Source organism: Cyphellophora attinorum (assembly GCF_001299255.1).
Source record: "Cyphellophora attinorum strain CBS 131958 chromosome Unknown Contig7, whole genome shotgun sequence".
In the NCBI taxonomy this organism is placed as follows: domain Eukaryota; kingdom Fungi; phylum Ascomycota; class Eurotiomycetes; order Chaetothyriales; family Cyphellophoraceae; genus Cyphellophora; species Cyphellophora attinorum.
Window position 1 is genome coordinate 49,072 of NW_017253235.1, and position 17,408 is coordinate 66,479.

At 55.1% G+C, this 17,408-nt stretch overlaps 8 protein-coding genes across 8 annotated transcripts; 3 read left to right on the plus strand and 5 right to left on the minus strand.

The window, feature by feature from the left end:
* Positions 1 to 331: 331 nt before the first annotated feature.
* On the minus strand, positions 332 to 1,868 carry AB675_9478 (Universal stress protein A family protein C25B2.10; the record flags this gene model as incomplete). Its single annotated transcript, XM_018150014.1, has 4 exons — positions 332 to 604; positions 651 to 1,064; positions 1,100 to 1,156; positions 1,203 to 1,868. The coding sequence occupies 4 exons, from the start codon at positions 1,866 to 1,868 to the stop codon at positions 332 to 334; spliced, it is 1,410 nt and encodes a 469-aa protein (XP_018002325.1).
* Positions 1,869 to 3,364: 1,496 nt separating this feature from the next.
* On the minus strand, positions 3,365 to 4,482 carry AB675_9479 (uncharacterized protein; the record flags this gene model as incomplete). Its single annotated transcript, XM_018150015.1, has 2 exons — positions 3,365 to 3,567; positions 3,615 to 4,482. 2 exons carry the CDS (start codon positions 4,480 to 4,482, stop codon positions 3,365 to 3,367), a joined length of 1,071 nt encoding a protein of 356 aa, XP_018002503.1.
* A 996-nt stretch (positions 4,483 to 5,478) lies between these two features.
* AB675_9480 (Mitochondrial genome maintenance protein) lies at positions 5,479 to 7,037 on the minus strand (the record flags this gene model as incomplete). The annotated part of the gene is made up of 6 exons (XM_018150017.1): positions 5,479 to 5,755; positions 5,805 to 6,161; positions 6,244 to 6,534; positions 6,592 to 6,656; positions 6,769 to 6,916; positions 6,970 to 7,037. The coding sequence occupies 6 exons, from the start codon at positions 7,035 to 7,037 to the stop codon at positions 5,479 to 5,481; spliced, it is 1,206 nt and encodes a 401-aa protein (XP_018002184.1).
* A 91-nt stretch (positions 7,038 to 7,128) lies between these two features.
* On the plus strand, positions 7,129 to 9,272 carry AB675_9481 (Biotin--protein ligase; the record flags this gene model as incomplete). Its single annotated transcript, XM_018150018.1, has 2 exons — positions 7,129 to 8,943; positions 9,006 to 9,272. 2 exons carry the CDS (start codon positions 7,129 to 7,131, stop codon positions 9,270 to 9,272), a joined length of 2,082 nt encoding a protein of 693 aa, XP_018002465.1.
* A 610-nt stretch (positions 9,273 to 9,882) lies between these two features.
* AB675_9482 (uncharacterized protein) lies at positions 9,883 to 12,036 on the plus strand (the record flags this gene model as incomplete). Its single annotated transcript, XM_018150019.1, has 1 exon — positions 9,883 to 12,036. The coding sequence occupies one exon, from the start codon at positions 9,883 to 9,885 to the stop codon at positions 12,034 to 12,036; it is 2,154 nt and encodes a 717-aa protein (XP_018002316.1).
* Positions 12,037 to 12,443: 407 nt separating this feature from the next.
* Positions 12,444 to 13,935, minus strand: AB675_9483 (Receptor expression-enhancing protein 4; the record flags this gene model as incomplete). Its single annotated transcript, XM_018150020.1, has 4 exons — positions 12,444 to 12,802; positions 12,875 to 13,160; positions 13,187 to 13,859; positions 13,907 to 13,935. 4 exons carry the CDS (start codon positions 13,933 to 13,935, stop codon positions 12,444 to 12,446), a joined length of 1,347 nt encoding a protein of 448 aa, XP_018002242.1.
* Positions 13,936 to 14,605: 670 nt separating this feature from the next.
* On the plus strand, positions 14,606 to 15,565 carry AB675_9484 (Transport and Golgi organization-like protein; the record flags this gene model as incomplete). Its single annotated transcript, XM_018150021.1, has 1 exon — positions 14,606 to 15,565. The coding sequence occupies one exon, from the start codon at positions 14,606 to 14,608 to the stop codon at positions 15,563 to 15,565; it is 960 nt and encodes a 319-aa protein (XP_018002536.1).
* A 146-nt stretch (positions 15,566 to 15,711) lies between these two features.
* Positions 15,712 to 16,041, minus strand: AB675_9485 (uncharacterized protein; the record flags this gene model as incomplete). The annotated part of the gene is made up of 1 exon (XM_018150022.1): positions 15,712 to 16,041. The coding sequence occupies one exon, from the start codon at positions 16,039 to 16,041 to the stop codon at positions 15,712 to 15,714; it is 330 nt and encodes a 109-aa protein (XP_018002462.1).
* Between the last annotated feature and the right edge of the window lie 1,367 nt (positions 16,042 to 17,408).

Consider the following 17,408-nt stretch of genomic DNA (forward strand, 5'->3'; position numbering starts at 1 on the left):
AGCACAAATTCAACGAGTACCTCAGCGAGCAAGGTAAGTCATGCAAGAAGCGGTCTCATTCACTGTTGAAGACTGTCTGGGTATCCCATCAGACTCATGCCCATGACTCCGTTGCTTCGTGGCCAGGAGCTCATCATAATGCTCAATCGTATACTGTAAGTCCCATCGTAAGAGTTATCAGCTGCTCACTTTGTGCATGCCAGAACGTACGAACCCGTCAGGCCGCTCGATGCAATTTCCCTTCCGGCCATGTTATGCATTGCAACACCTCAACGACACCGCTGGTTCTCTCCATAATCTCGTGGTGGCTGACGCTTCGCTCGTGCTTCAATCATCGTGACCCCCTCGCGGGACTCCTCCCCAGACTCGGATCCCTATTCCTACTCCTACTCCTGCTCCGATTCCTCGGCGCCGGCTTGTCCCTCAGGATATCCGCCAGCCAAGGCGTCGTCTCTCGCATACTCGGTCGGCGATGCTCAACGATCTTCGCAGGTCCAACATTCAAGAACCCATCATCCTCTGCTTCTTCCTCCTCGCCTGCCGACGACATAAACGCATCACTCCCGCTCCGCTCCGTCTTGCCCCCCGGCGCCGCGACCGACTCCTTCGTGGCTTGTCTTCGTCCCAGTCTTCTGCCAGCATTGCTATACTCGGCTCTGCATCGCCAGGTCTGCTCGAGGAGCTTCTTCGGTCGTCAGGTAGCCAATCGGCAATGCGAATCTGCTGGTCGCTGGGTCTTCTTCATCAGACGCAACATCGGACGGGTTGGATGTAACGCGCTGCAGAGGCCCGCCATAATTGTAGTTCTTCAGGATGCCGCCTTTCCTCCTTCCTTGTGAAATAGCTTTGGCAACAGCTTCGGCTTCTTGGTCGGTCGCAGCTGTGGGTGGTGACTCAACAATGCTGTTGTCTCGTAGGTGACGCCCGCCCGTTTGGGCTGCTTGCTGGGTCAACGTGGTATACAGACTGCGGCCAGATTCTTGCTGTCGTTTCATTTTCTTCTTCATTCTCTTAGACGAAGGTCGCACGACGATGACGGGCACAGGCGAGTGTTGTAGGCAGTACTTCGAGACGGATCCTGGCATCAGGCCTTGCATACCGCCGAGATTGCGTCCTCGTGTTCCGACGACGAGTGCAGAGGCTCGTACAGACCGATCTATAAATGTCAGTCACTGGCCAGAAGGGCTAATGCTCCAACTTACCATGCGCTGGAAAACCTCTTGTACTCTGCCGACGGCAAGCTCCATGATCATGCTGATGGCCTTGTCTTCTGAGCTATTCTTCTTTTTGACACTGTCAAGCAGTTTCTCTGCCTCGCGTCGATATTTTGCCAGGATTGCTGGTTTGTCCTCCTTCTCGATCACGCGCAGACACACGATCTCGTCTCCGTCGTCTACCAGCTCGTCCATCATCCACTCCAGTGCATACTCTGAGTAGTCCTTTGCATCTGTGCCACACAAGAATGTCCGACTCCGTGCACTACTGGCATAGTCTCGGTGTTTGTAAATGAGGGTGAAGCTTTCGTCCGTTGCTTCCTTGTTGTCGAATGTGTCGAACGAAACGCCTCGACTGTAGTGCGACGGTGGCGGAGGCGACGACATTCGCTTCGACTCTCGCGAGGGCACCTTGGGAGGTGGGTTGATTATGCTCTCACGTCGTATCGTCTCCTCAGCGCCGGCTGTATGGAATGCGACGGACGATTTGCGGCGGCCACAAAGTTCCAAGTTAGGCCGGGTAATGACTGGGGATTGAGCCTGACCAGCACCATCCCACGCCTGCCCGAATTCGAGCTCCTGTGCTTCGATGCTCTGAGAGGACTTGTCGGTTGACGGTGTGGGATGTGTAGGAGTGATTGCTGTGGCAGCCATTTCAACGGGCCTAGGTTCAGCTTTTAGGGCCTTTCCAGCTGTGCTGTGATGACAGGATCACCAAATGCGGGGCACGCGTCGGTGGGTTAGACTTCACGAGCGGGCAGTTCCCTCTTGGTACAGTAGAATTAAGAAGAGTATCTTTCTCTGCGATTCCCTCGATTGGGGCTGTGCAAAAGTCGCGTGCTGAGTGAGTTCGGCTGAAGGTCCTGACACGTGCTTCCCTGGGCGCTGTCCTCGTTGATGTCGGGAGTGGTGTTGTGTGCTGCGATACGCAGTGGTGTGATTCCGGCGGTATTTCACACGCTCAGCTCAGCCGGCGTGAAGTTGCAGCAAGTCGGATGACTTGAGAGGCATGACAGCGAAGATGGCAAGAGCAACTCTCGGATCTCTTGGGCGAAGATAATGCTCTTTCGGCACGACGGTCTTGTCTTCTGTTAGGCTGCTTGGCTTTAAGCCATCACCTGAGGCTCGAGAATTCTTGTTGGATGTCAAGCTTCGGAAACGATGTCGCGGGAAGACTAGGCGGGGTTGATTACCACAGCGCCCAGACTTTTAGCAGTCGCCATGCCTAGACCGGCCCCGCCTTCCTCGTCGCCTGGCTTCAAATGTTCACCGCGCTCTGGTGCTGATGCCGTCTCAGCTGATGAGCAACAATGCTTGAAACCGGAGCCACGAGTCACGTTTTGCATTCGCCTTGTTGGCCGACGCAAGTCATCGGGAGCTGAGGCTGGGGAACGAGCTCGAGCTCGCTCTTTCTGAAATGATGAGGACTCGAGCCATCAGCATTGCACCGGTCTGCCTGAGGTACATACATGGGCGCATGAGGTTCAAAATCTGCGCCCAGCGATGGTTTCGAAGTGGATGCTGGCGCGTTGATACTCGTGCGAGACACCTCGCATTGCCAACTTGTGGTTCGCATTGCCAGACTACGCGTCGAACACGTGTAGGACATGGTAAATGCGTGCTGATACTTGCCATGATATTGATGCGCGGCACGTTTCGTATCTTTTTTACTGCGGCAAGACGGAGTAGGTAACAAGAGGGGAGCGCTGGGCATTTCATCGTCCCTTCATTCTCATCTCAACTTTCAATTCGGTTTCTACTGATATCCGTACATAACATCTTACACTGCTACTACACGGTTCACACTGCACTGCTACGCGTCGAACACATATAGAACATGGATGAGATGGCGATGGGCAGGCTCGAGCAATCTTTGCATCGAACAGAACAGATTTCGCTACCCTTCATGATCTGCTCGTGGGCACACGGCTGCTCTCGCTCGCCTCTTCCTAAGGGAGCGCCTGCGGCGCGACCAGGAAATTGCTCGCTGCGCTCGCCTGAGGTGGTGGTGAGTCGGTGGCCACCTCCTCCCCACCACCTCCCCCGCCCACCGTCCCGAACTGATTACATTATTTATACTCGACGTCGAGTTTTCTGGTATCAATAAGTACATTCACATGCCCTTCCCTTTGTGCAGCAACCACCATCCTTCACCCACAGCACTGCCCTGGATACTCATACCGATAACAGAACGGCCCAGCAGTCGTGCTAATCAACTCCCCAATCGTAATCGGATCCTCCTTGAAGTACCCAAAGTCCGGCACGACACTCTCGAGCGTGACATTGGCACTCGGAGGAATATTGACCGCAGTCATGGTGCCATACAGCTGATCCGCAATCTCGGGATGGAGGTCTTGCCACTTGGAATAGATGACATCCAAGAACGTGTGCGCGGGATACCAGATCGGATCTTGTGGTGAGACGAAGATCGAGCTAAAGGGAGGGCCGATTGAGAAGTGAGCAGCGGAGTGCAGGCCAAGGCTGCGCCGCCGAAGACGCCGTTGAGGAGGACGCTGAAGGTCGCTTGGTCTGGGGCTGCGAGTGCCTGCTCGTATGCCGTTTGGTTGAGGTACAGTGTTGAGACCGCGTCGTTGAGGTCGCGAGTGAGGCAGGACTCGTTCTTGACGAATGTTGTGGGTGGCAGAGGCGCTCCTTGCGATAGCAGATTGCTGGGAATCACTTGCATGGTGTAGTTCATGCCCGCGAATGGACCTGTCGTGACACATCCGCCTCCTGAGCCGCGAGGCAGCGAGAAGTTTGGTCCGAGCGCATAAACCGGCGGCAGCGGGTTGGGGAGACCATTTCCTGACATCGAGTACTCAGAGCCGTCGAAAATGGGCGCAGACTCGAGCTTGCCGGCAGTGCCAGGCCAGTTCCAGTACGGCATTGTCCCGTTCCAACCACAGGTCTCCTGCAAGTCCTTCTCAAAGAGCCACACGAACATGCGGTGCCACGTCAGGAAGTATCCGTCAAGATGCACGCGGCTGGTGAGATTGGTGTGCACGACCGCGTAGTCGAAGAAGCGGTTGATGGCAGCGGAGTATTTCTGTTGGTCGAGCCCTGACGGCTGGTCGCGCAAGCAGTTGATTGCATCGGTGAAGGCTTTCCGCTCGTGCGTTGGCAGCTTGTCGAAGTCGCGGCGGATCTTCACGTTGTGTGGATTGCATTCGCGGCTCCAATCATTCCAATCGCCCCATGGTGTAGTCTTAGGATTCGGTGCAGCAAACGCTGACAGGGCAAGCGAGGCCCACACGAAAACGGAACGCATCTTGAAGTGCAGCGAGTGTCACGAGCGGAGGATTTGGGAGAGACGGAAATGCCAGCGGATCGGGAACGACTGGTTTTATTTGCATGGCTGGAAAAATGTCTTGTGTACCTTCTCGATGATCCCATCAATACTGACCAGAGCTCAAGCGAGGCAGGCATGGCTGGCTGGGGAAAACCTTGCATTGCCTTTGGTCTGTACCTCCGTAGTCTGCAGTTGCGAATGGACGTGATGGAGTGTCCAGTCCAAGGCACACCAGTCAGATGTGAGGAGCAAGAAAGCATATGCAGTAATTGAGAGACACTGCTGCCTCTTCTGGCATGGATCAACAGGTCCTTCTAGCTTGAGAAATCGTTATAAGCACAGCTCATCGCCTTGTTTGCAGTGGTACTCCGCGACCAAACGATGGATTATGTGCAGGCATGCGAGGGACGTTTCCAAACATAGGTTGAGGTGACGTCCATGACTTGGAGATGGTGGCTTTTCGTACCGTCAAGAAATGGATCTGGAACTCCGCGACTAGGATCGACAGACTCCAGTGGCGGGGGTATAATCGTCATCCGATTGATCGTGCTTGAAGAACTGAGCGATGATTTGCGATTGCCTTATAAGCTCCGGATGCAAGTCCCCTGTACACAGTAGGGTTCGGTACACCTAAAGGATATTTGGGACTGATATTTGCATCCAGGCCCTCCATGATTTACTTGGCAAGCGTGGCCGCATCGAAGCAGCCACGGGAAAACGGCTTCAGCATGGGAATTACTCAACGGTTCGGCGTTCGCATAGCTCGTGGCATGCACGTTGATCTCGGGCCAGGACTGCAGGACCTGACAGACCACCAATGCAAACACCCTATGCGTTGTCGTATACAAGATCTGTCGCCTGATGCAGGGCGGAAATTGCTGCTGGCCCCCAGATTTTCGGTCTTCAGGCCCCGCTCATTTCCGCACTGCCACCCCAAGCCGCGGTGGTTTACTGCCGTGGCTGTAAGCTTGCTGCTCAGGCGCTGAATTTTGTTTCCTTGTATGGGTACGAGACTGCATTGCCCTTCCGCAGCCAGAGCTTGGTTTTCTTTTTGGTCGCCATATGTTCCACGAACACTTCGCGACAGTGTGAAGCCTTGAAGTCGCGGATGAAACGGGGATCCCATAACTCGCTTGCAATGCCCAGGTCTTTGCAGCACCGCATCAAGGCGTTGGACTTGCAGCCCTCCGATGCTGTTGGAATGCCGTCTCTGCTGAAATAGTCTTGCTCGCCACGTGCGATGGACACGAGTCTGGGCCTTGTCAGTGATATTCTGCTGTAGAGAATTTGCTATTCCTTACCTTCCGAGGACCAAAAGCGCATACTCTCTGGTGACGGCCTTCTCGGTGACGATTGTCTCTCCTCGTGGTGCCAAACCCCATGCACCTGGACCAAACGCTCTGTTCAATATGCGCCGATACTTGATCTCGGGCAAGTATATGATGCCATCAGGCTTGATCTCGACGTCTTCCTTGTTGATTGGTGCCATCAGTACGTCTGCAGCGTCCTTAGAGAACGGTTGTACCGACAGACCGCTGAAGGAAGAGGACCAGTCTATTCCGCTCGGATCATCTTCTTGCAGTTTGATAGGCTCGTCGCCGAGCTCAGCCAGTGGCCCTTTAGGCTTACTTGGAGGAGGAGGAGTCGTCTTCGGTGCGCTTTGAGGTGTGGTCGCAGATGCCGAAGAAGCGACTGCTGCTTGCCGAGGTGATGTTCGTGTGAACACTGTTCGTGAACTACACGTATGTCGTGGTCTTGATCTCGTGCAATGCGATGTGAATGAGCTTGGTCGGGAGAGGAGGCGCGCGGGGCGCAAGGAGGCTGACATGGCTGCGAGAATACCGTGGTATGCGGGCGATACTGTTCCACGGCACACAATCAATTACGACGCTGAGCAGGAAGTATTGATTGAGTTGAGGGTCTATGAAGTACAAGTCGCGTTCCTCTGCGCAGGCGGCGAATCCGAAAATCGCGACGGATTTCACCAAATCCCGTGACGTCTTCTCCTGAGACCGGCTGACAAGCTTGCATCTGCATCAACTGAAGCGCCTACATCAGTTGTATGAGGCATTCGGGACTCGTTACTACGATTCTTTGCTTTGAGTACGTGCCTCATTGCCATTGCGCTTCCAGCATTGCCGGAACAACTCCATCTGGGGGTGCACGTCAGCTTCACGATCCTGGAGGCTTCCGCCGAGGCATTTATATTTCTGCAGTGTTGGGAAAGCAACGTCGACCAACATCCAACATCCAAAGCCCACTTACCTCGTTGCGACATGCTCGCCAGTCTTTCTTATCGTAGTAGCAGTCATTCATCTTTAGTTGTTCCTCTTGAGAGACCATAGTCAGCTTTGCATCTGTATTCCTGGAGACGGCATTACCTGCACATCCAGTGCTGAATATCCGCTTGTCCCTGCTCATCGTCAGCATCACCTGAAGGACAGCTCGATTTGCCGAGGCACTAACCAGTCGTCGAGCTCCTCATCCTCTTCTTCCTTGGCCGTAGCGGCAGCGTTCGACGTTGACTTGTCCATCGCCACTCGATAGTAGAAGGAAGAGAAGAAATTGCTGCTCAATGATTCCTCGGCACGTCAATGACCTGATCCAAAAAGTCAGTCCAACGCCATGTCAACGAAACGAATGAACATCTTGGTCTACTCCGGTGCGCTCACATACGAACAATGGCGTCGTAATGAAAATCTAATGATTGCTTCAGGTAATGGCAGTACCGTCGAGTCTGTTCGGCATTGCCTCTACACGCTTCGGCGGCTAGTATCTCCCAACTATGCCGTCATCCCAGTCACTGGCGACATGATCATCAAAGAGCCCTGGACTGCTAGCTGTGCTGCACTTGTCTTTCCCGGAGGCGCTGATCAAGGCTACTGTCGAACTCTGAACGGTACGGGTAACAGACGAATACGACAGTATGTTGAGAACGGTGGTCTCTACATTGGCTTCTGCGCCGGCGGCTACTATGGCAGCAGCAGATGTGAGTTCGAGGTAGGAAACAAGCCACTCGAGGTCATCGGCGATCGAGAGCTACGGTTCTTTCCTGGAACTGCGCGAGGATGTGCCTTTCCGGGCTTCGTCTACCACAGCGAAACGGGCGCTCGATCTGTGCTGTTGAAGACGGACAAGTCGGTATTGCCCGCAGGATCGGTGCCGAATGTGTTCAAGTCGTACTACAACGGAGGTGGTGTGTTCGTCGATGCTGCGAAGTACAAGGACCAAGGTGTAGAAGTTCTCGCAAGCTACACAGATCCGTTGTCGGTCGATGCCGGAGAAGGATCCGCCGCTATTGTCTACTGCAAAGTTGGGAAGGGAGCAGCATTACTCACAGGTCCTCATCCAGAGTTCGTCTACCTTGGCAAAGCAGCAGATGACTGGCAGCTGACGAAGCCCAGATTCGCTCCCGCCAACATGGAAGAAAAGCCGTCAGTGCCTGGGTTCTCAGATGTCATCAAAGACTTAGCGGCAGACGAGAAGCAGAGGATCGATTTCCTGAAGGCTGTCCTGACCAAATTGGGCTTGAATGTAAGCGAAGAGCAGAATGTGCCTTCCCTATCGCGACTACATCTCTCCTCAACACAGCCTTCCAATATCAGTCGAGTGCTCGAGTCATTGGCGGAGCACATCACAAGAGACGTCAATGGCGAAGAGCTGATCAAAGATGAAAACGACACATTTCATATTGTCAAGCCTTCGGTCTGGAAAATGGCCGATCTTGCCCAAGCACTCCCTACAGAAGGAGAACCGGCTGACCAGCTTGATGGTAGCAACGAGACGATAGTCGACTATAATCTCATCATTAAGCAACTACTTCTTCACGAAGACGACATACCGGATGCGAAGAGCACACCTTACTTTAATCACCACGCCTTCTTTGCCAACCTGAAGCAGTATCAGTCCCAGACGCGAACATCCGAGTTCGGAACACGTCTTCTTTACGGAGAGGTGGTCACGTCGACCAACACAATGCTCGAGAAGAACACGCGCATACTGCGCAACTTGCCCCATGGCTTTACCGCAACAGCCACGTCACAAGTCGCCGGTCGTGGGCGTGGGTCAAATGTTTGGGTCAGTCCAGCCGGACAATTAATGTTCAGCACAGTCATCCGGCACCCGATGGCGAGGATGCAGGCTGCCCCAGTGGTGTTTGTTCAGTACCTCGCAGCAATGGCCATTGTTCAGGGCATCAAGTCGTATGAAGGCAACCAGTATCGCGACATGCCCGTGAAACTCAAGTGGCCGAACGACATATATGCCCTCGAGCCAGGCAAATCGGACACATTGGCGAAAGAGAACTATGTTAAGATAGGCGGCATTCTGGTCAACTCGCATTACAACACGAAGGAGTATATCGCCGTTTGCGGATGCGGCATCAACACAGCCAATGCAGCACCGACGACTTCACTCAACCAGTTGATTCCACACTTGAGAGTGAAGGCTTACCGCCATTCACAGTTGAGAAATTGCTATCACGGATACTGACCTGTTTCGAGGAGCTGTACGCCACGTTCCTCATCACCGGCTTCGATGAAGACATGGAGCAGCTCTACTATCGCGACTGGCTGCACATGGATCAGATTGTGACACTCGAAGCTGAGTCTGGTCAACGGGCTCAGATCAGAGGTGTGACTCGGGACTATGGATTATTGATAGCGGAAGAGCTTGGCTGGCAGGATCGTCCAACGGGGAAGCGCTTCGAGCTCCAGAGCGATTCTAATAGCTTTGACTTCTTCAAAGGGCTGGTGAAGAGGAAGACCTAAGTACATCGTGCTTTACCTGGGTATAGATCAATGGCCTCAGACAGGCCCTTATTGCCTTCACTGCTTCACACTCACCGGTCGTGCCTCGCTACTAGCGTGTTCTAGGCATCTCGCTCGGCATGCTCGGCTTTCGTCTTTGCGTGCGTCTCCCCGCAATCATGCTGAATCATGGCTCACCAACCACCAATCGCATTCTTATCCGCCACCCCTCGGCCTCGATATCCCTCCTCCGTGAGAGGACCGCTGGGCGATAGAGGGCATGCACACGCAAGCCTGCATGCACCATCGCTTCTTTCCGCCGTCCAGCACGATCAGCTCCGCCTCCTTCGCTAAGGCACTTCACGAACGCATCGCCCATCAATGAACTCCGTCAGCAGCTCATACCCGAAACACACCCCGTTCCAGATCGCACATACTGTTCGTACTCACAAAACCTCAAGATCCCGCTCGTCGAAAACGTCCTCGGCCTCACGAGATAGTGCCTTCGAAGTCACCAGCGCTTGCCAAAGCCCAAGCGACGAGCAATCGATCTTAGATAACATGAACACGATCTAAGAGTTGAGAAAAAGCCTACAACGACACCGGCGCAGGTGACGCAGCCGGCCGCATAATGTCACCCCCCACACGATGCCAGAGCCTGACAGCGGCGTTGACATGGCTAGCACTCTCCGCGTCTGCTGTTGCACAACAAATCTCGCCGTCAAACAACTCTGCCGACCTCTTTCCTGCCTCCGATGCGCCCAGATACACCCTCAATAGCACACTCTGGGCAAACGTATCGGTCGAGCTCGCCGCTCTCGGACCATACAATGCTGTCAGTCACCGTAGCTTCGTATCGACAGACGTCAACGGCCACCTCATCCCCATCAACGCCGCCAACGCCAACAGCGACTTCAAGTCCCAGCTCCCAAACTTCTTCTACATTTCCTGCGATCCCGAAGATTACAATGGTGGGAACATACCGGCTGATGAGGTCTTTCGGATCGCGATCAACAACAATGAGGCGTATCTGATCGTCCTGTACTCCAGGACATCGAATCATTGTCTAGCGACAAACCTCGAACAACTGCCCGAAATCTTCTCTGTCATGACGACCACTTCCTCAAGAGTTGCAGACCAACTCGCATCTCTCGACCTCACGTCTCCGTTGGACGGACCAACAGCCACGCTGCTGCCAGACATGAGCTCGTTCAGCAATCAAACCGGCAATCAGCCATGGAGTGGAGGAAACACCAGCACAGCATGGACAAACAGATCACCAACCACTGCCGTAGCTATGATCATCCTGTACTCCATCACAGGCGTCATCACAGCGCTGTTCATCACCATAATCGTGACCGGCGCCATCCGCGCACATCGCCATCCGGAAAGATACGGCCCGCGAAATGTCATGGGACGAGGCAGACAGAGTCGTGCAAAGGGGATAGCGAGGGCGATGTTGGACACTATCCCAATTGTCAAGTTTGGCGATCGCAACGATGGTTCCGGAGGGGCTGGAGCTGCGGCTGTACAGAAAGCGCCGTCGGTCTCTGGGACGAGTCATGGAGATGCGAATCGCGATATTGAGATGACGGGCGGCATGACCCGTGAATCAGGCACAGATGGCGACAGTCCTGTGGCGGGCAAGGAAGTCACAGCGAAGGGCGCGGCAGCCGACACAACAACCACAGAGATCGTGCCCACGCCTATTGACGAAGAACCAAAGACCCTCGCCGCAACACCGCCACAAACCAACTCCAGCTCCGCAGCCCCCGCAACCGGCGCCACCACCTCCGAAGCCGCCACCACAAGCCCCAGCGCCTCCACGACCGATACAACATCGCCAAACACAGAACCACCACCAACCACAACCAACACCGCAGCCACAACCTCACCAACAACCTGCTCCAGCTGCACCGACGACTTCGAGCTAGGCGCCGACGTCCGCGTCCTGCCCTGCAACCACCACTTCCACCCGGAATGCGTCGACCCTTGGCTCCTCAACGTCTCCGGTACCTGCCCGCTATGCCGCATCGACTTGCGCCCTCCGACCTCAGACGATCCCGATTTGAACGAAGAAGCGCTGGGTGGCTCAGATGACGCCCGCAGATCAGGCTCAATACAAAATCCCGAAGCCGCGCTCTTCAGAGTCCGCCCAGCAGGGCGATACCACGGTCTAGGCGGACTAGGCGGGATCGGTCAGCCGGGGATGGTGGTATACGACGCGCGACCACCTGTGACAGCCGGCTTCAGAGCTGGAGAGGACTTCATCATGGCTAGCTCGTTACGCAGTGGGCGGTCCAGGGGCACGAGAAGGCGGAGCTCTGCTGCTGGCGTTCCCGCAGAGTCCAATCAAGGCAACGGTGCACCCGCGTCAGGAACAGCAACATCAACGGGCGCATTCGCAAGCCTGCGCCAAGCCCTCGCATCGTCAAACCAGCAGGAAAGGATAGCGGCATTGAGAGACTTTGCTGCTGTTTCGCGGCGCGAGGCACGGCAGGGCGCGGCTAGCAGCAGCAGTAACACGACTGCTGGGGGCAACTCCAGTGCTTCCACGGTTGCGATTCGAGCGGAAGAGCATCAGCTCAGCATCGCCCAACGCCTGCGCGAAAGGCTTAGGGTCAGGACTGAGCGACGAGGCTCTAGCTCCCTTGCGAGCACGATCATAGGTGGCCCGAATTTCAGGCAACCGGGAGGCAGGGGCGCGGAATACACAGTTGACGACGAGGGACCGACCTTGGGCCAGATCAGGAGTCGGGAGCATGTTGGTGGGCGGCCGTTGTAGGGGGTTGGCGAGGTTTGGATATGTGGAAATGGACGGACGGGTTGGTTATCTCGCGGGGGAGGATGTATGGGTGGGATTTGAATTTTGGCATTCGCAACTGGATGGGTTTGTATAGCTTTTTTTAACGAAGCATGAAGTATGAAGCACGAAGCACAGTTCGCATGCAGCATCTTGAATTATGAGGATCAGGATATGGATATGTCATACGAGTTATGTACGAATACACGAAACCAGCAGCGGCGGCGTTCTAATCTATAAATGTACCATTCCATGCGCGGTCTTGTTCGTTTCGTGCCCTTTCCAATCTGTACACTGTTCGTACATGGGGTAGGGGTATGCACATCTTCCATGACCGCAAGGCGGCAGACTCAGTCCGTAGCATCGCCAGCTTTGCACACAAATTGGTCTCATTCAACGCTTTCACGATGGCCATGATGATGCACCTCCTCATCCAACTGGCCCCATTCTCTGACATTCGTGCTGACGCTCAGCCTGGGATCGAGTCTCGCGAGGGGCTCAATACGCGGCGTCGCCGGAATAGGCGTCGCTGGGTCTTCTCGGAGCTCGTAGGGCGGCGGGCCTTTGCTGCTGCCACCTGCATCTTCAGGCAAATTGAAGCTAGCGTCGATCTCGTGAGGAGTTAGCGTGACCGAGGGTGGTGGAGGTGGTGGTGCCGGTGCCGTGCTCTGATTGTGGTTGACAGGGAAGCTAGGATGGTCTGAATCGCAGAGCAATGCACCGTCTTCGCTTCTGATGTCCAGACTGACTGTGCGGTTTGCAGGAGTATTCTATCTCCGTCGCTCGCCGTCATTGTTCTTGTTGTAGGCTTGGTCGAGACCGCTGGATATTGCCGCCGTGATATCCCTTGCCGCGCTCCAGCCGGAAGAAGAGGACTGCTGGTGTTGTTGTTTGCTGTCGTCGCCACCACCGAAGAAGCCAGCTGCCGCGTGCGCTGCTTGGCTCTGCCAGTTGCCTCCGCTGGTTTGTCGGCTTCCCGGGCTGGAGCCTGTGACTGGTGGCGGGGGCTGGAAGTCGTCGTGGTCGACGTTGACGAAGGATGTGCTTGATCGGGATTTGGGAATTGCGCTTGTGCCGCCAGAGCCATACGCCAGATCGATGTTCTGCTGTTCGCTCTCGAGTGTTCTTAGACGGGCTTGGAGGCGCTCTCGTTCGGTGGAGATGTAGCTTGATCGCTGGGAGGGTCGGACATGTTGCGCAGACTGTCTGAGATGTCGCCGTGGTCGTCTAGTCCTCTTGATCTGCCGCCTTGAGTGGCACCGCCTGCCATTGCGGACGCAGCCATGCCGGAGAGGGCGCTGTAGATGCCGCCCACGGGCTGGGTCTCGGAAGGTCTAGCTTGTGGCATGAGGAAGCGTGAGAGGTAGTCGTTGGCATAGCTGGCGTAGGTGCCGGCACCGGTCTGTTGGGGCGGAGGCTGTGGTGATTGCTGACGCAGGACTTTCTCGCGGATGAGCACGATTAGAGTATTGATGTACCCAAAGCCTATCGATTGGAGCTGTGTGTGCACTTGTGTGATGAACTCGTCGATCTGCTTCTCGTGGTGGACGATGTATGGCTCGAGGTAGTCCAAGTAGAGGACTTTGGCGCCTTGCGTTTGAGGGAGGACGAGGTAGAGCATGAAGAAGAGGCGAAAGACGCCAAAGAAGGGGATCCAGCCCGTAATGAAGTCGGTGTACGAATCAGCCAGCTGGACAAGCGAAAGGATGGTGAAGTAGATCAGCCATGGGTGGGACTGCGCTGGATCGCGGCTGCGGAGGGCCTTGTAGGAGATGTAGGCTGGGAGGATGATGCAGGTCACCGAGCTGGTGGCGTTAGTTGGGAGGCGTGGTGACCGATGGACAGGACTCACGAGATCAGGTCTGCTACGAAGCTGAACATGGCGGGTTGTGGAATTGGTAGTCTTCTTTACTGGAGTGGGCGATGTGGTGTTGCCGATGAGAACGGCGAGTATGCTGATAAAGGGCAAACTGAGGCCAAAGTGGTCGATATGGATGGAAGTAGCCTGTTGAGCATATGATTTCTAGGTATCTCGGAGCTCTCGAACGGACTGACAGGAGCTGATGAGCTGACGGCACGAGACACGGGACATTGCTTGGAATTACGCAGCCTGGAGAGCGCAAAGACATTTGGCGGGGCATTTCGGCACCGCCTCGGCGTGCGATAAGCTTGATTTAGGCTTATCGATAGGCGACACTCCCAAGCCACAAGAACGCCTGACGCCTCGTTTCTGGGCTTCCTCGGCCCTCCGAGGTACAGGCACGTCGGGATCTAAAATCCTGCGAAGACAACATACTGTTGCCAGTCCAGGCTCACAGCAGAGGCGCCGGTGGCGGTGATCAGGTAGGCAAAGCAAAGAGAGTCCATATTGAGTCATCGCTTTAATGATTACAACCATGTGACATCCTCGTCGTTCATTGAGCTCGAAGACTCTTTGATTTCTATCGTCTACTCCTACTACGTTGAGACGTCCTTCCCTCGAAGAAGCCCAATCATTCAGACCACGCTCGGTTCAAGCCATTCATCCACTGTCACTGACCTCAACGCGACCATGTGCATCGCCATCATCTCCACCGCCCACCCCGACTACCCTCTCATTCTCATCGACAATCGTGACGAGTACGTCAACCGACCAACCTCTCTCGCATCCTTCTGGCCCTCTCATCCCGACGTCTACGGCGCCCGCGACCTCCTCCGACCCATCCAAGGCACGTGGCTCGGCGTCACCAAGTCCGGCAAGATCGCCGTGCTCACCAACTACCGCGAAGGCCTCCCCGTTCCGAGCGCGATATCTCGTGGGGCCATTATCAAGAAGTTCCTAGCTGAACACGATGGTTCTACCAAGGACTTTGTCAGCTCAATGGTCAACTCCGGCATCGTTAAGGACGCCGGCGGCTTCAGTCTTGTCTGTGGACGGATCGGCGAGCGCCTTGCCATCATGTCGAATCGATCGGAGCCAGGCGAGCCAGTGCCGTGGATCGCGGGCGACGTTGTGCAGACGGTCGGACTGAGTAATGCTGCCTTTACCAACAGAACGTGGGAGAAGGTGTTGAAGGGTGAGGAGTTGACGGCTGATGCTATTCGGGAAAGTGTTGCCGCTGGCGAAACCGAGGATCAGCTTGTGCAGCGGTTCCTTGACGTATTGAGCACCGATACGTTGCCGCGAAGCGTCAGTCTCGAGGACGGAGGCTTGGATGCGTACATCTCAGAGCTGAGGAAGACAATCTTTGTGCCACCACTTGGCCGGAGGAGCAAGGCTGGCTTGGACAGCGACCAATTGCGTTCTGCATCCACCGCGGAGGAGACGGTCCAGATCATCAATGGTGAGAGCAAGGCTGAGCTCGGAGTCGATGGCATCTATGCAACGCAGAAGCAGAGTATCGTACTTGTGGACAAGCAGATGAATGTACGCTTCTTCGAGCGGACCTTATGGGACGGCAAATCGGACAAAATCGAGCTTGGCAAGGGCGATGTCGATGTCCGATTCAAGCTCGAGCCTTCGGCGACATGAAGTTTGACAAGCGATGGCGGTCTGAAATACCTCGCGTAAGAAGGCGACTACGCTTGCGTCTCGAAGACAACGGTTGCCACAGCCGTTGAGATCGAGGTCGTACAGCGCATTGCGAGCATCAATCCGAGCATCCCGTGTACCACAGTTCATGGATGTATCATGACCAGCACGTCCGCGAAAGGTACGAAAGGTGCGATATGCGCTTTTCCGATGAGATTAGGGACTTCACTGTGGCGGGGTGTGACTGTTTGAGCAGTTTCTGTGACTCTCGACGTCGACTGAATCGTCGCTTGGGCTTCGGAAAGGCTGCTTCTTGCGCGAGGATAGCTTGCAACTGGAATCGGATCTTCCAGGTTATCGTCGACGGGCGAAAATTCCCGATCGTCGTCCTTGGTCAGGGGTCTCGATGACCCGTGAGCTCTTGCCAACAAGCACACAAAGACGAGACAGAACCACAGACTCGACAAGTTGGCCATGATGGCGGATTCGTACGGGTGAGCCGACGGATAACAGAATTCTTACGTCTGCGAAGTTGAAGCATTGTTGTGTCTGGTCTTCAGAAGCACGGGCTGCAGTCGAGGGATGGATGAATGGTACAAGACGAGTCGAGGCAACCTGTCTCTTCAGCCAAAGCAGCAGCTTCAGCGCATTACTGCCCAGCACATGTCACTCATCTCTGGTCTACTGTTCTTGTTGTTCTCCCCCCACATCAGCTCAACTCAGTATCACAACTTCCAACCATTCACACAATGCTTCGACAGCTTCGCCTGCCGACTGCATCGGCTCTCAGCTGGCATCCCTGCCTCGGACCAGATAGAAGTCTCAAAGCAGATACTCGCCTTCTCTGTTCGACACGCCAAGACGTCATTTTCTGGTTGTGATGGAGTCGGGCGGAGCGGAAAGTTTCCAGCTCACGGTACTTCTGGCATCAGCTCAACTCAAGGCCCGCCTAACCTCCAACCACTCACCCGACAATTGCAGTCTGACCGTTGTCAGGGGCAACCGATCGATCCGTTTGCCAGATAGAAGTCTCAAAGCAGAAGGTGAGCTTCCTAGATCGACGCACGCCAAGCTGGTGTAGCCTGGGTCGCTGACCAGCGCCGTGAGCTCTTCGAGATGTCCAGTGATACGGCTCAAACATCTCAGCATTTCAACGACGAAGACCCGAGATTTCGGAGGGAATCAATTGAAGCTCGAAGCGTCGCGAAGGAAGAAACGACCTTCCCTTCGGACGTTGCAATTCTCCGCACTTGGATATTCGACATGTCAGAGCGCACTGGTGAAAGCCAGTCACGACAAGGCCGTCGTCTGGTGTTGAGGTATCAATGTAACCGACAGCGGTCCACTGTCACCGTCAAGGACGGAACACCCGAAACAACCACAGTGCTGCAGGCTCGATGTGTAAGGTGGCTCCTTACCTTCGGCCGTGTCAAGATCTGCGTAATTGCGAGCACCTTCATTGCGTCGGCAGAGGTAGACGGAGCGATTCCCAGCTCAAAACAAATACGTGTACGCCTCAGCTGTTCTTGTGGCTGACGCACTGAGGACAAGCTCGTCGACAGCTCCCAGCTGTCCCCGTCCGTGGGTGGACGGAAGCTTTAAGCAGCAGCCAAATTACTTCTTTGCGACCGCGCGAAGGGATGAGGTTGATACACTGGATCGTACAGAGCGGAGGAGTGGGCAGACTGCAAGCTCCAGATGTGCACGCAACATTCCATCTCAGTTGTTCGCTGCACGATGGAACCGCTGTTTATCAGCGTGACCCCAGCCGTGTGCACAAATGACAACGATTGCCAACGGCAGCATGAGACCGCGTCAGCATGGAACGTCGAGAACACGACAG